Raw genomic sequence first — 16,790 nt, forward strand, 5'->3', positions numbered from 1 at the left:
GGTCATAAATGAAGAAGAAATTAATGGAAAACATTTCAAATGTATTTTGTGCCAAGGATGGTGCCTGATACGAAAGTGGGCACGAGCTCGTTGGGCCATCTGACTAGCAACGAAGTCAATGGACTTCCCTGTGCACGACCGTAGGGAGAGCAGTGGGGGCGGGTCTGCTTCCTGGAATTAAATATGGAAGGTGCATCTTAGTCCTTGTTATTCAATTCCCTTTAGAGACAATTTCAGGAGAAGGCAAGTGACACAAAGGTTATGAAGTCTCGTGAGCCATGTGGCTTCTCACGGTACTTAGAGGTGTGGATCTTGGATTTATTCCAGTCCCAGGCCGAGTTTGAACGACTCCACCACTCAGCAACAGTCTTCCACCACTGAAGTGATGAAAGAGGGGGCTGAAAGGTCGTGTGGGGAAGAAGGAGACAAATTCCGTCAGAGAAGAGTGGGGCAAGCCTACCAGGACCCGGAATCAATCCTTCGTCACTCTCCTGGTATGTCTGCATCAGTGACTTTGAAGAGATTTAGGGCAATGGCTTCCCCTAGTGACTTAAGGGGGTGCCAAGATTCCTGGTGACAAACAATGCTTATCAAATACACCAGAAACAGTGCTGGTCAGAAGGTCGATGTGAATGACAGGACAGTGAGGTTGCAGGTATTTATTTATCAAACGCCCAGAATGTCTACGCTATTGTACTCAGGGCTGTCACATACAGACGTGAAACTATGTGGATGGAGCATCCTAGAGTTGTGCAGTGCACGCTCTGTGCAACAGTATATGATTACCCCAACATATATAAAAGCTGGATAAAACAGACACAGAAATAAATCCCATATCTAGGTGGTTAATCTGATTATACTAGTGAGCCAGAAAGAGGCACTGGGTTAATCTTATTTCTAGAAGAAAACACGTTCTGCTTAGATGATTGAAAAACTTAGCAGCTAAACAGTACGCACAGTAGATCTGAGTTGAGATTTTCCAACAGATTTATCTCAGTTCACAAATTCCATGCACTACTGACCCCAAACAGCTGTCCTAAGTACAGCTGGCAAGACTAATGAAATCAGGATGCCTTACACTCAAATGGCTTTGAGAGCAATTCTGCAGGGTATTGGTAGCCTTTTGCATGGTTACTGCAGAAAAAAAATGTTCACAGACTTGTGTAACTGTACTAGAGGCACTACTAGTCTAAGCTGAAAAAATAGGAGGATGTTCAAGGCTAGAAAGTGACCACTGTGGGGGAAGGGCAACCTTGTGATAGAATTGGCATCATTGCCATCCTTTTGGGAAAAGAGGTGGTTAGAAGAGGGGAGGGTGGAGAGAGGAACACGCTCACGAACCTACCACCATGGAGGACCCTGGACACGTCTTACAATAAATGAAACACTTTTATCTCAAAATGCACAAAATACATTCATATCCCAGTGTCCAAACCATTACCATCTTGAATATGCTTTCATACTCAATTTTGATTTAAACAAGAAGAACATTAAGAAACACATATCTTCTTGGATTTTCCTCTTAAGAGAAAGTTACGGGGGAAAAGAAAATGTATAATAACCAATATGATATACCTCCTTAGCCCTCACCACCCACTCGTATCTACACCCGAACTTCTGTTTAACTGTATGCACGTCTTTCCTTCGCATCGGAAAGATTTAATTGAGCCAGGGGTTGGGTGGACTTAAAGACAGCTGTACAGCCTGAAAAGCCTTACTTACTTCAAACAAGTCTGATTTTTTTTTCTCCTGTCCCCTAGGCTCAAAATGAGATTCCCTTTTACCTGCGATCTGGCATTGAGATCCCACATCCAGGCTGGTGGCAATGAAGTGGAGCTGAACGACGGTGATCTCTCTCGTGTCCGTTTGGAATTTGGAAAGTTAGAAAGGTGTCGCTTGCTGGACAAGGTGACTCTCTACACCTAACACAGAGTTCAACCTTCGCAGAAATACTGTGTATCTCTTTCTGTAGTGTAAGTACATCTGTGCTTTATACATAAGAGTAAGACGTTTTCACCCCCAAGGACCAATTTTCCCCTGTTGGGGGCGATATCAACCTTGTTGAAAATGCATTTCCTAACGACAGCTACAAAATCTCAAGTCCACTTTGATTGCTCACGGCCAGAAATTCCAAAATCAATAATGATTTAGCACCACTTCAGTCAAAACAATTATATCTGAATCATTTTCAAAATCAAAAGCTGAGAAAAACAGTACAGTCTATGAAATACAATAAAACTGGGCGAAATAGTGCTCAGACAGTAACATCCCAGTTAATCTTTTTTCATTACTCTCAATTCATTGGGCTCTGACGCCTGCTCATAGAATCAAAGATTTGATTATGGTTGAGTTTTACACACGTTTCAAAAAGCAAAGGACCAAAACGACTTCAGAGAAAAGATTTTTCTAGATGGTGGCAATGGGTAATTTGGAAAACCAGATAGAAAACATCTGTAGAAAGCATGGCAGTTTTCAGTTCCCAGAAGAAATTAACTAACTAAACTAGCTCACAGATGACCTGAAAATAAACAGCCCCCAAAGTTATCTGTGTCATAAAAACAAGTCAATGCTTCATGAGAAAATCACTGTGGTACAGCAGAAAGTAACACAACCTTGTAAATCAATTTGTTTCAAATAAAAAAAAATCACTGTGCTATCTGCACATACAGTTGAGGGGAAACTTTCATGTCCTATTACATCTCCAAAAGCCCCCACCCCCAGCGTTTTCAAAAACTCATGGCAAGAATCTTAGTAAGCCTAAGAAACAGAATACTCATTAACAAGTACAGAATATATCCTGCCCACTACGAGGAGTGTTATGCATTTTTATATTGTCTCAAAAATAGTGGCGGCAAAGAAAGAACATCCTCTGTATAAGCCAACTTAAAAATCTGCATCACATGAAAAATTGAGCTCACCTACCTTCACTGGTCCATGTTCATAACTGGAGCTCTGCACCAATTGCAGAGAAGACATCATGAAAATATTCACCACTGCCCACTGTCTGTACATTTTGAATATTCTAATATCCACTGATTACCAAGCAGTTGACCTCAGGCAGCTAGAGCAAACTGGTTCAAAAGGCATATTCTCCAGAAGGAAAGTTCGAAACCCCAGGAGTTCACAGGGAAAAACAAATAATCAGTTGTGATCAAAATCAATTAGTCAAGGTACGTTTCTGCACAATCTTATGGGGGGGAGAGAACTGAAAAAAAGTTTAAATGTTCGTACGCTCCAAAAATAATCAGGAAGTGGCTATGTCTTCTACTTGAAATGAGAAAGCCTCTAAGTCCATTTCATTTCCAGCAAACTAAAAAAAAAAAATCTTCCCCCCCTGTGCCCCAGGTTTGAGTTGTTTTAGAAGGAGGTGGTTTGGCCACCAATGTTTGCAGCTACAGAAGGCTGGGACCCAGTTGTGGATTCAAACCTTTTTCACAACCCTCATGGAAGCTTGCAGGAGCATGTGTCTTAAATCTGACACACATTTTGGCAGAAAAAGCAGGGAAGTCTTGGCCGTAATCCTGTCGTGTCCCTACCAATAGCAGGGCAGTTTTGAAAACTGACTGAAACGCTCAGAACTGCTGTTACTTTACCCACGGAGATAACCTGTAACATGAAACCCCAGCACATAGGCTTCGAAACTGCGTTGCTCAGAAAGAGACCTCAGATGCTCACGCACCTCCATCAGTGACACACAGAAAGTAATCAAATGTGCTTTAAAAAACACACAGGCACAAAGACGACAAAATGTCCACATGCCCATGAAAAGGAAAACATAGACAAAATAATTTTTTTAACAGAAGTAACTTAGATTGAAATGAAGAACACTGATTTTTAAAGAAGCAACAATTAGGTTTATTTGCTTGGGCCAGGAAATATCTCACAGACGTGGCTATAGAAAACATGTCATCACTTGAGTGTGGAATTCTTTAGAAGCACTGGCGAAGTCAGCTTTGGAAACTGGATGCACTGAACGGGTGGATGCCACAAAGGGCAAAATTCTAGAAGGCAGCCAGACCTGCCCTTGCGCTTGTCACTAGTTTCCAATCTTTGATTTCCAGGTTTTGGCTCTTTCAAAGCCGTTTTTGCATTTCTGAAATCAAGAATGGCCTGAGAAATCTCTTCATCTGTGTTCATCACAAATGGACCTAGAGCAGAAAGAGACATTCAGAAAGTTCTGGGTGACGAGAATATTTTCTTCTACCACGAAAATGGTATGTATTTCTGTAGTTCTTAATTTGAGACAAACTCAGGCATATCTGAACAGCAGAAGGTTATTTTTGCAGCATCCAATCTCCGAGGACTGTAATACAAGTTTCTTGACTACGATTGTGTATGATTATAAAGACCAAACTTCAGATAAACAAATGCAATTATATCTCACTCATCCATTGCAGGCTGCCATCAGCAATGGCAATCTCTTTATTCAAAACATTCTTAAGTTTGATTCTATTACGACCATTTTTGTAGCTGTTATTTTATTTTATTTTATTTTTTTTTTGCAGTACGCGGGCCTCTCACTGTTGTGGCCTCTCCCGTTGCGGAGCACAGGCTCCGGACGCGCAGGCTCAGCGGCCATGGCTCACGGGCCCAGCCGCTCCGCGGCATGTGGGATCTTCCCGGACCGGGGCACGAACCCGTGTCCCCTGCATCGGCAGGCGGGCTCTCAACCACTGCGCCACCAAGGAAGCCTGCTGTTTGTTAGTTCTTTTTATCGTTATTTTTTATTGAGGTATAAATGACTTACAACCTTATATTAGTTTCAGGTGAACAATATAATGATTCTGTATTTGTATATATTGGGGAATGATCGTCACAATAGGTCTAGTTAACATCGGTCGCTATACATAGTTACAGAAGTTTTTTTTCTTGTGATGAGAACTTTTAAGATTTATTGTAGTTGTCAGTTGCACTAGCATTGGCTGATGTCAAGAATTTAACTGATCTGATTTTTTAAATTGGCAAATCTTGTCACAGTGTTGGTATCTCCACAGTATATGAGGCTGTGTCCTTGCATGAGGGGTCTAAGTCATTTTTGACAATTAGTAGCATCTCACTGACAATAAAAAGGAGATTATAAAAATGTCAAGTCAAGAAAGCATCACATTTTGGATTCTCTAGGGGTCAGTGCACTTTTCCTGTAAAGGGCCAGACAGTATATATTTTAGATTTTGTGTGTCAAACGGTGTCTGTCTCAACTACTCAACTCTTCTACTGAAGCGCAAAGCAGCCACAGACAATATAGAAGTGACTAGGGATGGCTGTGTTCCGATAAAACTTCATTTACAAAGACATGCAGTGGACAGATTTGGCCCATGGTCACTGTTTGTCTAATTCCTAGGGCTGAACTTGGCATTTGCTACAAGTGTAGAAGAAGTCCTCCCCTAATCGACCAGGAGGCAAAATGTCTGTCTCTTCACATACTGTAGGAGCATCCACCTGTTGGATAAACAAGGCCAGCTCTTATATGGCATTGGCAGTGTCTTGAAAGCGGTTGACAGATTTGTCCATTCGGTCAGTATATTTCTTCCCCCAGTCTTCAGAGGTGCCGTCAGGAATCTTTTACAAAGTGCCTCCCCTAAGAGGCTTTCTCTGAGAGACCCGGATTAAAATATAACTTAAAACTTGGAATAACACAGGCAAACTTCTTAACTACTCTTGGCGTATCAGCACAGATTCGGCACCCACTTTAGTGCTTGAGAAGGAAGACCCAGGATCACATGCTTTGATGACGCTGACGCCTTTTGGGAGATTTCAGGGAATAGGATGGCAAGAGAAAGGGAAAACAGGTAGCAGGTGTGTAAATTCATTCATTCACTCAATGACCTCTCTATCCAGGATTTATTGCGTGCTTACTGAATGACGAACATGGTGCTAGGAGCTAGAGACATAAAGCTGAAAGACAACTTAATGACAGACTCCCTCCCCTCAAGGACCTCAAATCTATAACACAAACAGATATGAAAACAAATTATTACAAAACAGTGTGATACACAGAACGATAAAAGTATGGAAAATGCAAAGAATCAGCACAGAAGGGGAGAAGGAGGTAATGTCTGCACAGGCAGACATGGCGGAACGGCATTTTCGGGACCGGCCTGCAGGAGGACATGAGGGTGCGGAAAAGGAGGAGGGTGGAGTCTGATATGTAGCAAGGGGCCTGAGCCCTCTGGGTTTTGGACGCCATCTATGGGAAGAAGTTTGGACATAATTCTGCAGGTGATCTGGAATCACTGAAGCGTTAAGGACAGAACAATGTACTCTGATCTGCAGTTTTTAGAAGAAAACTTTGGCATCAGGGTAGAGAAGACGCCTGGCCTGGGAGGCTGAGTTGATGGTGGAATTGTTTAAGGGTAACTGAGACACAAGACACAGGAAGCTGTGGGTAGAGCAAGGAACTCAGTCCTGGATATTCTGACATGAAGGTGCTGGAGACAATCAGATAGCTGCCTGGCAGAGGTGCTCGGTACATTGTTGGAAATAGGGGTCTGGGGCTCGCAAGAGAAATTTCACCTGGAGATGGAGATGTGGACTGTACTAGGTAGGAAACAATGAGAGAGCCCTCATATGCAAAAAAAATCGTAAATTCAAGAGGGCATCCTGGAAAAGCCACCTTTTTAAAGGACGCAGAGGGGAAAGGGAGACGGAACAGAGAAAATGAGAGCAGGTACTGGGCCAAGGACTGACTTCCTGCGCGTCATAATTTTGCTATAGATGAGACTTGCGGAGCACCTCTCCCCTCCCTCAATTACTTTTCTGTACAAACAGTACACTTCCAGGCTTCCAGCTTGACACTTCTCTGGGGTATTCTGCTGTGATTCGCAAATCATAATGTGCACATAAATCACGTGGGAATCTTATTAAAATGTATATTCTGAGCCAAGAGGTCTGGAGTGGGGTCTGAAGCTCTGCATTTCTAACTATCTCTCCAGTGGTGCCATTGCTGCTGGTCCATGGACCACTTTGAGAAACAAGGGAAGCGCTGGAAGTGTGAGTCCTCCAAAGCCAAGGGGAGGAAGCTCATCTCCTCAGATCCTCAAGAAGAAGAAAACCCAAACCAGAAAGTATATGTTTTTGTTTTTCTTCTTTTTTTGGGGGGGGGGTAATATGTAACTAAATTGATTTATTTTTTTTTGAAATTGAGGTATAACCGACATACAGCATTATATTAGTCTCCGGTGTACAACATAATGATTTCGTATTTGTATATACTGGGAAATGATCACCCCAATAAGTCTAGTTAACATCTGTCACCATACACAGTTATAGAATTTGTTTTCTTGTGATAAGAACTTTTTTTTTTTGATGAGAACTTTTTTTTTTTTTTGTGGTACGCGGGCCTCTCACTGTTGTGGCCTCTCCCACTGCGGAACACAGGCTCCGGACATGCAGGCCCAGCGGCCATGGCTCACGGACCCAGCCACTCCGTGGCATGTGGGATCCTCCCGGACCGGGGCACGAACCCATGTCCCCTGCATCGGCAGGCGGACTCTCAACCACTGCGCCACCAGGGAAGCCCCCGATGAGAACTTTTAAGATCTATTCTCTTAGCAGCTTTCAAATATGCAGTACAATGTTATTGACTATCATCACCATGCTGTACATTATTTCCCCCAGAAGGCATGTTTCTTAATTGAATAAGAAAATTATTTGCTAGTTATCAATAATCCCACAAACCCTCTTTTAAACTACACTATTCATCCCTTCTCTAATTAAAGCTTTGAATTCCCTCCCTCTCCTGTAATAAAACTGGTGTGAGTTGAATCTCTCATTGCGTAGAAACTTCCTATAGTGGAGAGAGCACAAGACAAGGGTTTAGGAGACTAGGGTTCAAATCCCAGCTCCACCACCAACAATTACTTCCCAGCAGAGAAGCCACAGGGCAGAGCAAGGGGCAACCGGGCACGGTGAGAGGCGGAAGGGCAGGGTGGGTAGAAACCAGACAGCCTGAGTGTGAACCCAGCTATGTGGCCAACGAACCTCTGCACCTCCGCTTCCTCATCCATAAAGTGGGGATGAGAGTACATACCTTGTCAGGTTGTTCTCAAGCTTAAATGAATCAATATTTGGAAAGCACTCCGACCAATCCTAGTAGACAGTATATGCTACCGAGGTATCTGTTAGGTAAATAAGTGGAACATCTGGATTCCGTTTTCCTCAGCACCTAGTTCTGGTTCCCAAATAGTCGAGAGACGGCTATGGTGGCCTTCAACCATGCACAGGTAAAAGAAAAACTTAAACGTCTGGGTTTGAAAGAGTTAGCAAAATAAAATTAATAAATAAAACAAACAAGCAGAATGCTTTGCCTCTCATTAGCTGAGGTTTCAGGGGCCATCTCTATGTTGTCTGGTTAATCCGAATTTGTGTGTGCTGGCACACCCAGTGTCCCTGAGTTGCAAGCCTCTGGGAGAAGATTCACAGGGGATGAATGTCGCCTATTGTAGTTGGAGTCTTGGTTTTCATCACTGATGCAGAGGACATCGCTTAACTGAAAAGGTTTCCATCCCACACATCTTCTTCCCACCTAAATTCTAGCTGCTATTAATAAAGATGAGGACCCTACTCAATCTGTCGGCAGGCTTCTTCCAGAAGAACAAACTATTTCAGGGCTGTTCAACCAAAAGAAAATGACAACTATGAACCTCTGGAGTGGAAATCAGAAGTCTGCAAAATGGAGGCAAACGCTATGGGCTAGGTGGAGTATAATTTAATGCTTTTCCCTTAAGCTACTAATAAAACAAAAAAGACTATTTTAAAAATAATCAGTGCTCTATAGACCAGATAGATCTAATTGATATTTACAGAACATTCCACCCAAAAGTGGCAGGATACACTTTCTTCTCAAGTGCACATGGAGCATTCTCCCGGACAGATCACATCTTGCGTCACAAAGCAAGCCTCAGAAAATTTAAGAAAACGGAAATTGTATCAAGCATGTTTTCTGACCACAACGCTATGAGAATGGAAATCAACTACAGGAAAAGAAACTATAAAAAACACAAATACATGAAGGCTAAACAGTGTGCTACTAAATAACCAAGGGATCACTGAAAAAATCAAAGAAGAAATTAAAAGATACATAGAAACAAATGACAACAAAAACACTACGACCCATAACCTATGGGACACAGCAAAAGCAGTTCTAAGAGGTAAGTTTATAGCAATACAATCTCACCTCAAGAAACAAGAAAAATCTCAAATAAACAACCTAACCCTACACTTAAAACAACTAGAGGAAGAACATATGTATATGTATAACTGATTCACTTTGTTATACAGCAGAAACTAACACACCACTGTAAAGCAACTAAACTCCAATAAAGATGTTAAATAAATAAATAAATAAATAAAACGGTCCAACTAAAAAAAAAAAAAGAACAAAGAAAACCCAAACTCAGTAGAAGGAAATAAATCATAAAGATCAGAGGAGAAAAAAATGAAATAGAAATGAAGAAAATAATAGCAAAGATCAACAAGACTAAAAGCTGGTTCTTTGAGAAGATAAACAAGATTGATAAACCCATAGCCAGACTCATCAAGAAAAAAAGGAAGAGGACACAAATCAATAAAATTAGAAATGAAAAAGGAGAAATCACAACTGACACTGCAGAAATACAAAGGATTATAAGAGACTACTACAACTATATGCCAATAAAATGGACAACCATGAAGAAATGGACAAATTCTTGGAAAGGTACAATTTTCCAAGACTGAACCAGGAAGAATTAGAAAATATAAACAGACCCATCACAAGTAATGAAATTGAAACCGTAATTAAAAATCTTCCAACAAACAAAAGCCCAGGACCAGATGGCTTCACAGGCAAATTCTATCAAACATTTAGAGAAGAGCTAACACTGATCCTTCTCAAACTTCCAAAAAAATTGCAGCGGGAGGAATACTCCCAAATTCATTCTATGAAGTCACTGTCACCCTGATACCAAAACCAGAAAAAGATATCACAAAAACAGAAAATTATAGACCAATATCACTGATGAACATAGATGCAAAAATCCTGAACAAAACACTAGCAAACAGAATCCAACAGCACATTAAAAGGATCACACACCATGAACAAGTGGGATTTATCCCAGGGATGCAAGGATTCTTCAATATATGCAAATCAATCAATGTGATACAAAACATTAACAAATTAAGGAATAAAAACCATATAATCGGGTTTCCCTGGTGGCGCAGTGGTTGGGAGTCCGCCTGCCAATGCAGGGGACATGGGTTCATGCTCCGGTCCAGGGAGATCCCACATGCCGCGGGGAGGCTAGGCCCATGAGCCATGGCCGCTGAGCCTGCACGTCCGGAGCCTGTGCTCCGCAACGGGAGAGGCCACAACAGTAAGAGGCCCGTGTACCGCAAAAAAACCAAAAACGCAAAAAAAACAATAAAAGAAAACCATATGATCATCTCAACAGATGCAGAAAAAGCTTGTGACAAAATTCAACACCCATTTATGATAAAAAAAAAACTCTCCAGAAAACGGGCACAGAGGGAACCTACCTCAATATAATAAAGGTCATATATGACAAACCCACAGCAAGCATCATACTCAATGGTGAAAAACTGAAAGCAATTCCACTAGGATCAGGAACAAGACAAGGATGCCCACTCTCGCCACTATTATTCAAAATAGTTTTGGAAGTCCTAGCCACAGCAATCAGAGAAGAAAAAGAAATAAAAGGAATACAAATTGGAAAAGAAGAAGTAAAACTGTCACTGTCTGCAGATGACATGATACTCTACATAGAAAATCCTAAAGATGCCACCAGAAAACTACTAGAACTAACCAATGAATTTGGTAAGGTTGCAGGATACAAAATTAACGCACAGAAGTCGCTGGCATTCCTATACACCAACAATGAAGAAACAGAAAGAGAAATTAAGGAAACACTCCCATTTACCATTGCAACAAAAAGAATAAAATACCTAAGAATAAACCTGCCTAAGGAGGCAAAAGACTTGTACTCAGAAAACTATAAAACACTGATGAAAGAAATCAAAGATGACATAAACAGATAGAGAAATATACCATGTTCTTGGATTGGAAGAATCAATACTGTGAAAATGACTATACTACCCAAAGCAATCTACAGATTCAATGCAATCCTTATGAAACTACCAATGGCATCTTCACAGAATTAGAACAAAAAACCCTACAATTCGTATGGAAACACAAAAGACCCCGAATAGCCAAAGCAATCTTGAGAAAGAAAAACGGAGCTGGAGGAGTCAGGCTCCCCGACTTCAAACTATACCACAAAGGTACAGTAATCAAGACAGTATGGTACTGGCACAAAAACAGAAATATAGATCAGTGGTACAGGATAGAATGCCCAGAGATAAACCCATGCACATATGGTCACCTAATTTACGTCAAAGGAGGCAAGAACATACAATGGAGAAAAGACAGCCTCTTCAATAAGTGGTGCTGGGAAAACTGGACAGCTACATGTAAAAGAATGAAATTAGAACACTACCTAACACCGTACACAAAAATAAACTCCAAATGGATTAGAGACTTAGATATAAGACCAGACACTATAAATCTTTTAGAGGAAAACCACTCTTTGACATAAACCATAGCAAGATCTTTTTTGACCCACCTCCTGGAGTAACAGAAATAAAAAGAAAAATAAACAAATGGTACTTAATTAAACTTAAAAGCTTTTGCACAGCAAAGGGAACCATAAACAAGACAAAAAGACAACCCTCAGAATGGGAGAAAATATTTGCAAATGAAACAAATTAATTAATCTCCAAAATGTACAGACAGCTCATGGAGCTCAATATCAAAAAAACAAACAATACAGTTAAAAAATGGGGTGAAGACCTCAATAGACATTTCACCAAGGAAGACATACAGATGGCCAAGAGGCACATGAAAAGATGCTCAGCACCACTAATTATTAGAGAAATGCAAATCAAAACTGCAATGAGGTATCACCTCATGCCAGTCAGAATGGCCATTATCAAAAAAGCTAGAAAAACAATAAATGCTGGAAAGGCTGTGGAGAAAAGGGAACCCTCCTACACTGTTGGTGGGAGTGTAAATTGATACAACCACTATGGAAAACAGTATGGAGGTTCCTTAAAAAACTAAAAATAGAACTGCCATATGACCCAGCAATCCCACTACTGGGCATATACCCTGAGAAAACCATAATTCAGAAAGAGACATGCACCACAATGTTCACTGAAGCACTATTTACAATAGCCAGGACATGGAAGCAACCTAAATGTCCATCGACAGATGAATGGATAAAGATGTGGCATATATATACAATGGAATATTTCTCAGCCATGAAAAGAAATGAAATTGAGTTATTTGTAGTGAGGTGGATGGACCTACAGTCTGTCATACAGAGTGAAGTAAGTCAGAAAGAGAAAAACAAATACTGTATGCTAACACATACATATGGAATCTAAAAAAAAAAATGGTACTGAAGAACCTAGATGCAAGGCAGGAATGAAGACTTAGACATAGAGAATGGACTTGAGGACACGGGTGGGAGGGGGAAGCTGGGGTGAAGTGAGAGTAGCATCAACATATATAGACTACCGAATGTAAAATGGTTGGTGGGAAGCAGCCGCATAGCACAGGGAGATTGGCTCAGTGCTTTGTGACGACCTAGAGGGGTGGGACAGGGAGGGTGGGAGGGAGACGCAAGAGGGAGAGGATATGGGGACATGTGTATGCATATGGCTGATTCGCTTTGTTGTGCAACAGAAACTAATACGGTATTGTGAAGCAATTATACTCCAATAAAGTTCTATTAAAAATAATAAATAAATAAAATAAAAATAATCAGTGTTCTTTAAATTTATGATCAGCCAGGTTTTTTTTTTTTTCCGAAATCACTGTGCATACCTGTAGGCAAGGCAAGGTAGTGTAATGGGATTTTAATGCATGTTAAATTTAATAATCAGATAAGCGGACATACACTATGTTTTGTAGCATTTATCTAAGTAATAGGTTGGGTTCTGGATGCTTTTAGACGTTCTTCATTCAATCAAACAACGGTATTTTGAGGAAGTCAAGACAAAGAATTGAAGTGACTATTATGAGTCCTTATTCCAGGATTTTCTGCCTCCAAGTACAGTTATCTCTATTTGTTTTGTTTTTATTGACATATAGTTGATTTACAATGTGGTGTTAATTTCTGCTGTACGGCAAAGTGATTCAGTTATACATATGTATACACGTACACCCGTGTATATTCTTTTCCATTACGCTCTATTATAGAATATTGAATATAGTTCACTGTGCTATACAGTAAGACCTTTTTGTTTACCTGTTTTACATCTTCGGGTTTTTTTCTTTTATTTTTTTTGGCTGTGCCATGCAGCTTCCGGGATCTTAGTTCCCCGACCAGGGATTGAACTCGGGGCCACGACAGTGAAAGCACCGAGTCCTAACCACTGGACCACCAGGGAAGTCCCTCTATTTGTTTTTTAAAATAAACTAAGAGTGACTCAAATATTTTAGAAACTTCCAAAGAAATATTCCTAAGAGGTCGCCAGTTTTCACTAAAAATACAATAGACTACAAGGACAATACTGAAATCACTGTTATTTATGGGAATTCCCTGGCAGTCCAGTGGTTGGGACTCGGCGCTTTCACTGCCATGGGCCTGGGTTCAATCTCTGGCAACTAAGATCCTGCTAGCAGTACAGCATGGCCAAAAAAAAAAGAAAGAAAGAAATCACTGTTATTTTTGGTAAAGATAAAAACGATATTCAAGTCCCCAGTAGACCACAAAATCTTTTTTTAAGTTGAAATTCCCTATGACACTATGTAAAAAACACTATTTTTGTTTTCCCCACAGTTCAAACCTCAATGTCCTACATGTGGTTGATACTCAAGAAATGCTTCCTTAAAGGAAAGAGAATGAATGTAGAAGTGAAAACCACGTACACATTTTCCTTTCACAATGGAGAAATGAAACAAAACCCTCAACTTTGTAGATGGAGAGAGGACAAAAATCCAACTTTCTTCCCGGTGACCCTATATATGGACACTACTTTCAAAGGAAAGGAAAACCAACCAAAGAACTCGCCATCATGTGGGGCTTACCATGTTGGACAACTGGTTCTCTTAATGGCTCCCCAGCAATCAGGACGAAGTGGTTTCTCTCAGGATCCTAAAGTCAAGAAAGAGACCATCAAACAATAAACAGCCTTATTTTTGAATGTCTGATTAGGAATGATTTGAAGTTGACATTCGGGCCAAAGGGATGATGTCCCTAATTCTAAAGATAAATTCCAGAAATATTTTCTGTGCAACGCATGATATGGAAATGCCTATTCTTTAAGACGTTTGGTAGCAATCAGAACTCAAGAATATGTCCCGAACACCAAAATAATAACCTTCTCTAATAAAGAAGGAGAATTTAAATTAAGATTTTTCTTTAACTAGAAACATCTTTATGACAAACTATGTGATTGACTTGGCCTATGATAGAGCTTATAACTTCCTGCTAAAAATTTAATTTTTAAAAGTGAAGAGTATTTATGCAAATCCAAAAGTAACATTTTATTACTTTTGACATTTATTACTATTAATGTAAAATATGCCCCAGAAATGTTGCACTAAATGGAACCTTACAAAAACATCCCAGGAGGCTTCCGTGGTGGCGCAGTGGTTAAAAATCTGCCTGCCAATGCAGGGGACACGGGTTCGAGCCCTGGTCCGGGAAGATCCCACATGCCGCGGAGCAACTAAGCCCGTGCGCCACAACTACTGAGCCTGCGCTCTAGAGCCCCCGAGCCACAACTACTGAGCCCACGTGCCACAACTACTGAAGTCCGTGTGCCTAGAGCCCGTGCTCTGAGAAGCCACCGCAATGAGAAGCCTGCGGACTGCAACGAAGAGTAGCCCCCGCTCGCTGCAACTAGAGAAACCCTGCGCACAGCAATGAAGACCCAATGCAGCCAAAAATAAACAAAAAAAATAAATAAATTTATTTTTTAAAAAAGTTCCCGAGATACCTGCTCAGGCAAATTTCTCTCCAAAAGGGTCCTATTGTGTTAAAGTCTCTAAAAGTTTTTGTTTAGAATTAAGATTAGGTTTTTTTTCCCTGAAACTGAAAAAAAATATTAATTATTAAATCCAGTGCTAGTGTGCATGCAGGGAAATATACACTTTTCTATACATCATTTGGGAGATTTTAAGTGGGTGCTGTAGTCCTTCTAGAGAGCACTTTGACAATATGACTTCAAGCCCTCCTGTCGCTGACGCCCTCTGACCCAGTAATGCCAGAGAAACCAGCAGAAGAACCTCCCATCACACTTGTGATAATATAACTATGTGATAATATATTATATGCTCCTACTCATATAAAGCTCTTTAATTAGAAATAATTCTAATGTTACTAGTACCAGAAGATTTATCACTGGATTCAACTAACATGAAGCATATGAAGAACGAAGTCTTTAATCTTCCATGTAGTTAGAAATATTTGTATCTTACAGAACCGACATTTATTTCCCCTTCTGCCTCTAACTTTAAAAAATTAAAAGGGAATTTAGGGTCGAATGGTTTCTGCAAAAGTCTTAATTTACTCCCTACAGTCCCAGGGCTGTGCATTTAGCACATCCACCCAGTGGATGCTTTAATCATTTCTTCATGTTTAAAAAACATCTGTTTAACCATTCCCAGGCCTGTATTTATTTACACATCACCTTATGTATCCATAACCCAATTTGCTGTCAAAATATGCCAATGTGAACTCAGCTGAGACTCAGAGTAAGCTAAAAAACCCCTCTCTGCCAGTCACCTGCACGCCAACATAGTTTTCATCCCTACTTTTCAAAATTCATCTTTGCAGGAGCTTCTGCACAACTGTCTCTTCAGTTCTCCTTATTGGCATGTCACGAAGTGGCCAGACGGGTTTAATAGGCTCACAAGACGGTAAGCGAACAATCCAAGGGAATGAAGGAAGGCACACAAGGAAGAAACCTGGCAACCTGGATTAAAAAAAGCTCCTTGGACTCCTAAAATATCCGAAACTTTACTTAAAAAGCAAGGACCCAACACAAAAGGACTACAAAATGGATCATATGTTCCTCTCAGTTCAACGTGGGGCTGACTTTCAGAGGGCTCCATGGGAATATGTGTGTAGATCTATATTTATACCCCTAAAGGGCTGATCCATTTTCACTTATGCTAACAATAAAATCAATCAATTGCATAAAGAAGGAAAAAGTGAGAGACAAGGAAGAGCTGCCTTCAGATTCAAGTTTCTAGGGGTAAACAATACGGACCTTCAGTGATTCCTAAAGATGACGAATCAGTGTAGATAAAACCTTAAAATAAACCAGTAGAAATAACAGAAATTAATGAAAGGGGCTGATAAACTTGTGGCATAGTTTCTTTCCCGGAGGAAGAGAAAAAATTTTCCACGTACACAGGAGATTTCGGCATTTTCCTGGGAACTAGTAGAAAGTACAAGTTAAGAAAATTAAAGCAACCTAAGTGTCCATCAACAGATGAATGGATAAAGAAAGAAGATGCAGTACATATATACAATGGAATATTACTCAGCCATAAAAAGAAACAATATTGAGTTATTTGTAGTGAGACGGATGGACTTGGAGGGCATTATGCTAAGTGAAGTAAGTCAGAGAAAGACAAATACTGTATATCACTTATATGTGGAATCTAAAATATACAACAAACTAGTGACAAAAAAGAAGCAGACTCAAAGACACAGAGAACAACCAGTGGTTACCAGTGCTGGGGGAGGGGCAAGACAGGGGTGAGGGATTAGGAGGTACAA

General features: G+C 40.5%; 2 protein-coding genes across 2 annotated transcripts in view; both read right to left on the bottom strand.

Annotated features, from left to right (window-relative positions):
- Nucleotides 1–3,705, bottom strand: part of VEGFD (vascular endothelial growth factor D) — a 38,595-nt gene extending 34,890 nt beyond the window's left edge. The window contains exon 1 of the mRNA XM_004269659.3: nt 2,923–3,705. Within this exon, the coding sequence (XP_004269707.1) occupies nt 2,923–3,012 (90 nt within the window). The 5' untranslated portion in view covers nt 3,013–3,705. The remainder of the gene's footprint in view (nt 1–2,922) is intronic.
- Nucleotides 3,706–3,899: 194 nt separating this feature from the next.
- PIR (pirin) overlaps nt 3,900–16,790 on the bottom strand; it is a 99,502-nt gene continuing 86,611 nt past the window's right edge. The window contains 3 exon segments of the mRNA XM_033427931.2: nt 3,900–4,089; nt 4,092–4,148; nt 14,087–14,153. Coding sequence (XP_033283822.2) covers nt 4,037–4,089; nt 4,092–4,148; nt 14,087–14,153 — 177 coding nt within the window. The 3' untranslated portion in view covers nt 3,900–4,036.

This window comes from Orcinus orca, chromosome X (assembly GCF_937001465.1).
Source record: "Orcinus orca chromosome X, mOrcOrc1.1, whole genome shotgun sequence".
Classification (NCBI taxonomy): domain Eukaryota; kingdom Metazoa; phylum Chordata; class Mammalia; order Artiodactyla; family Delphinidae; genus Orcinus; species Orcinus orca.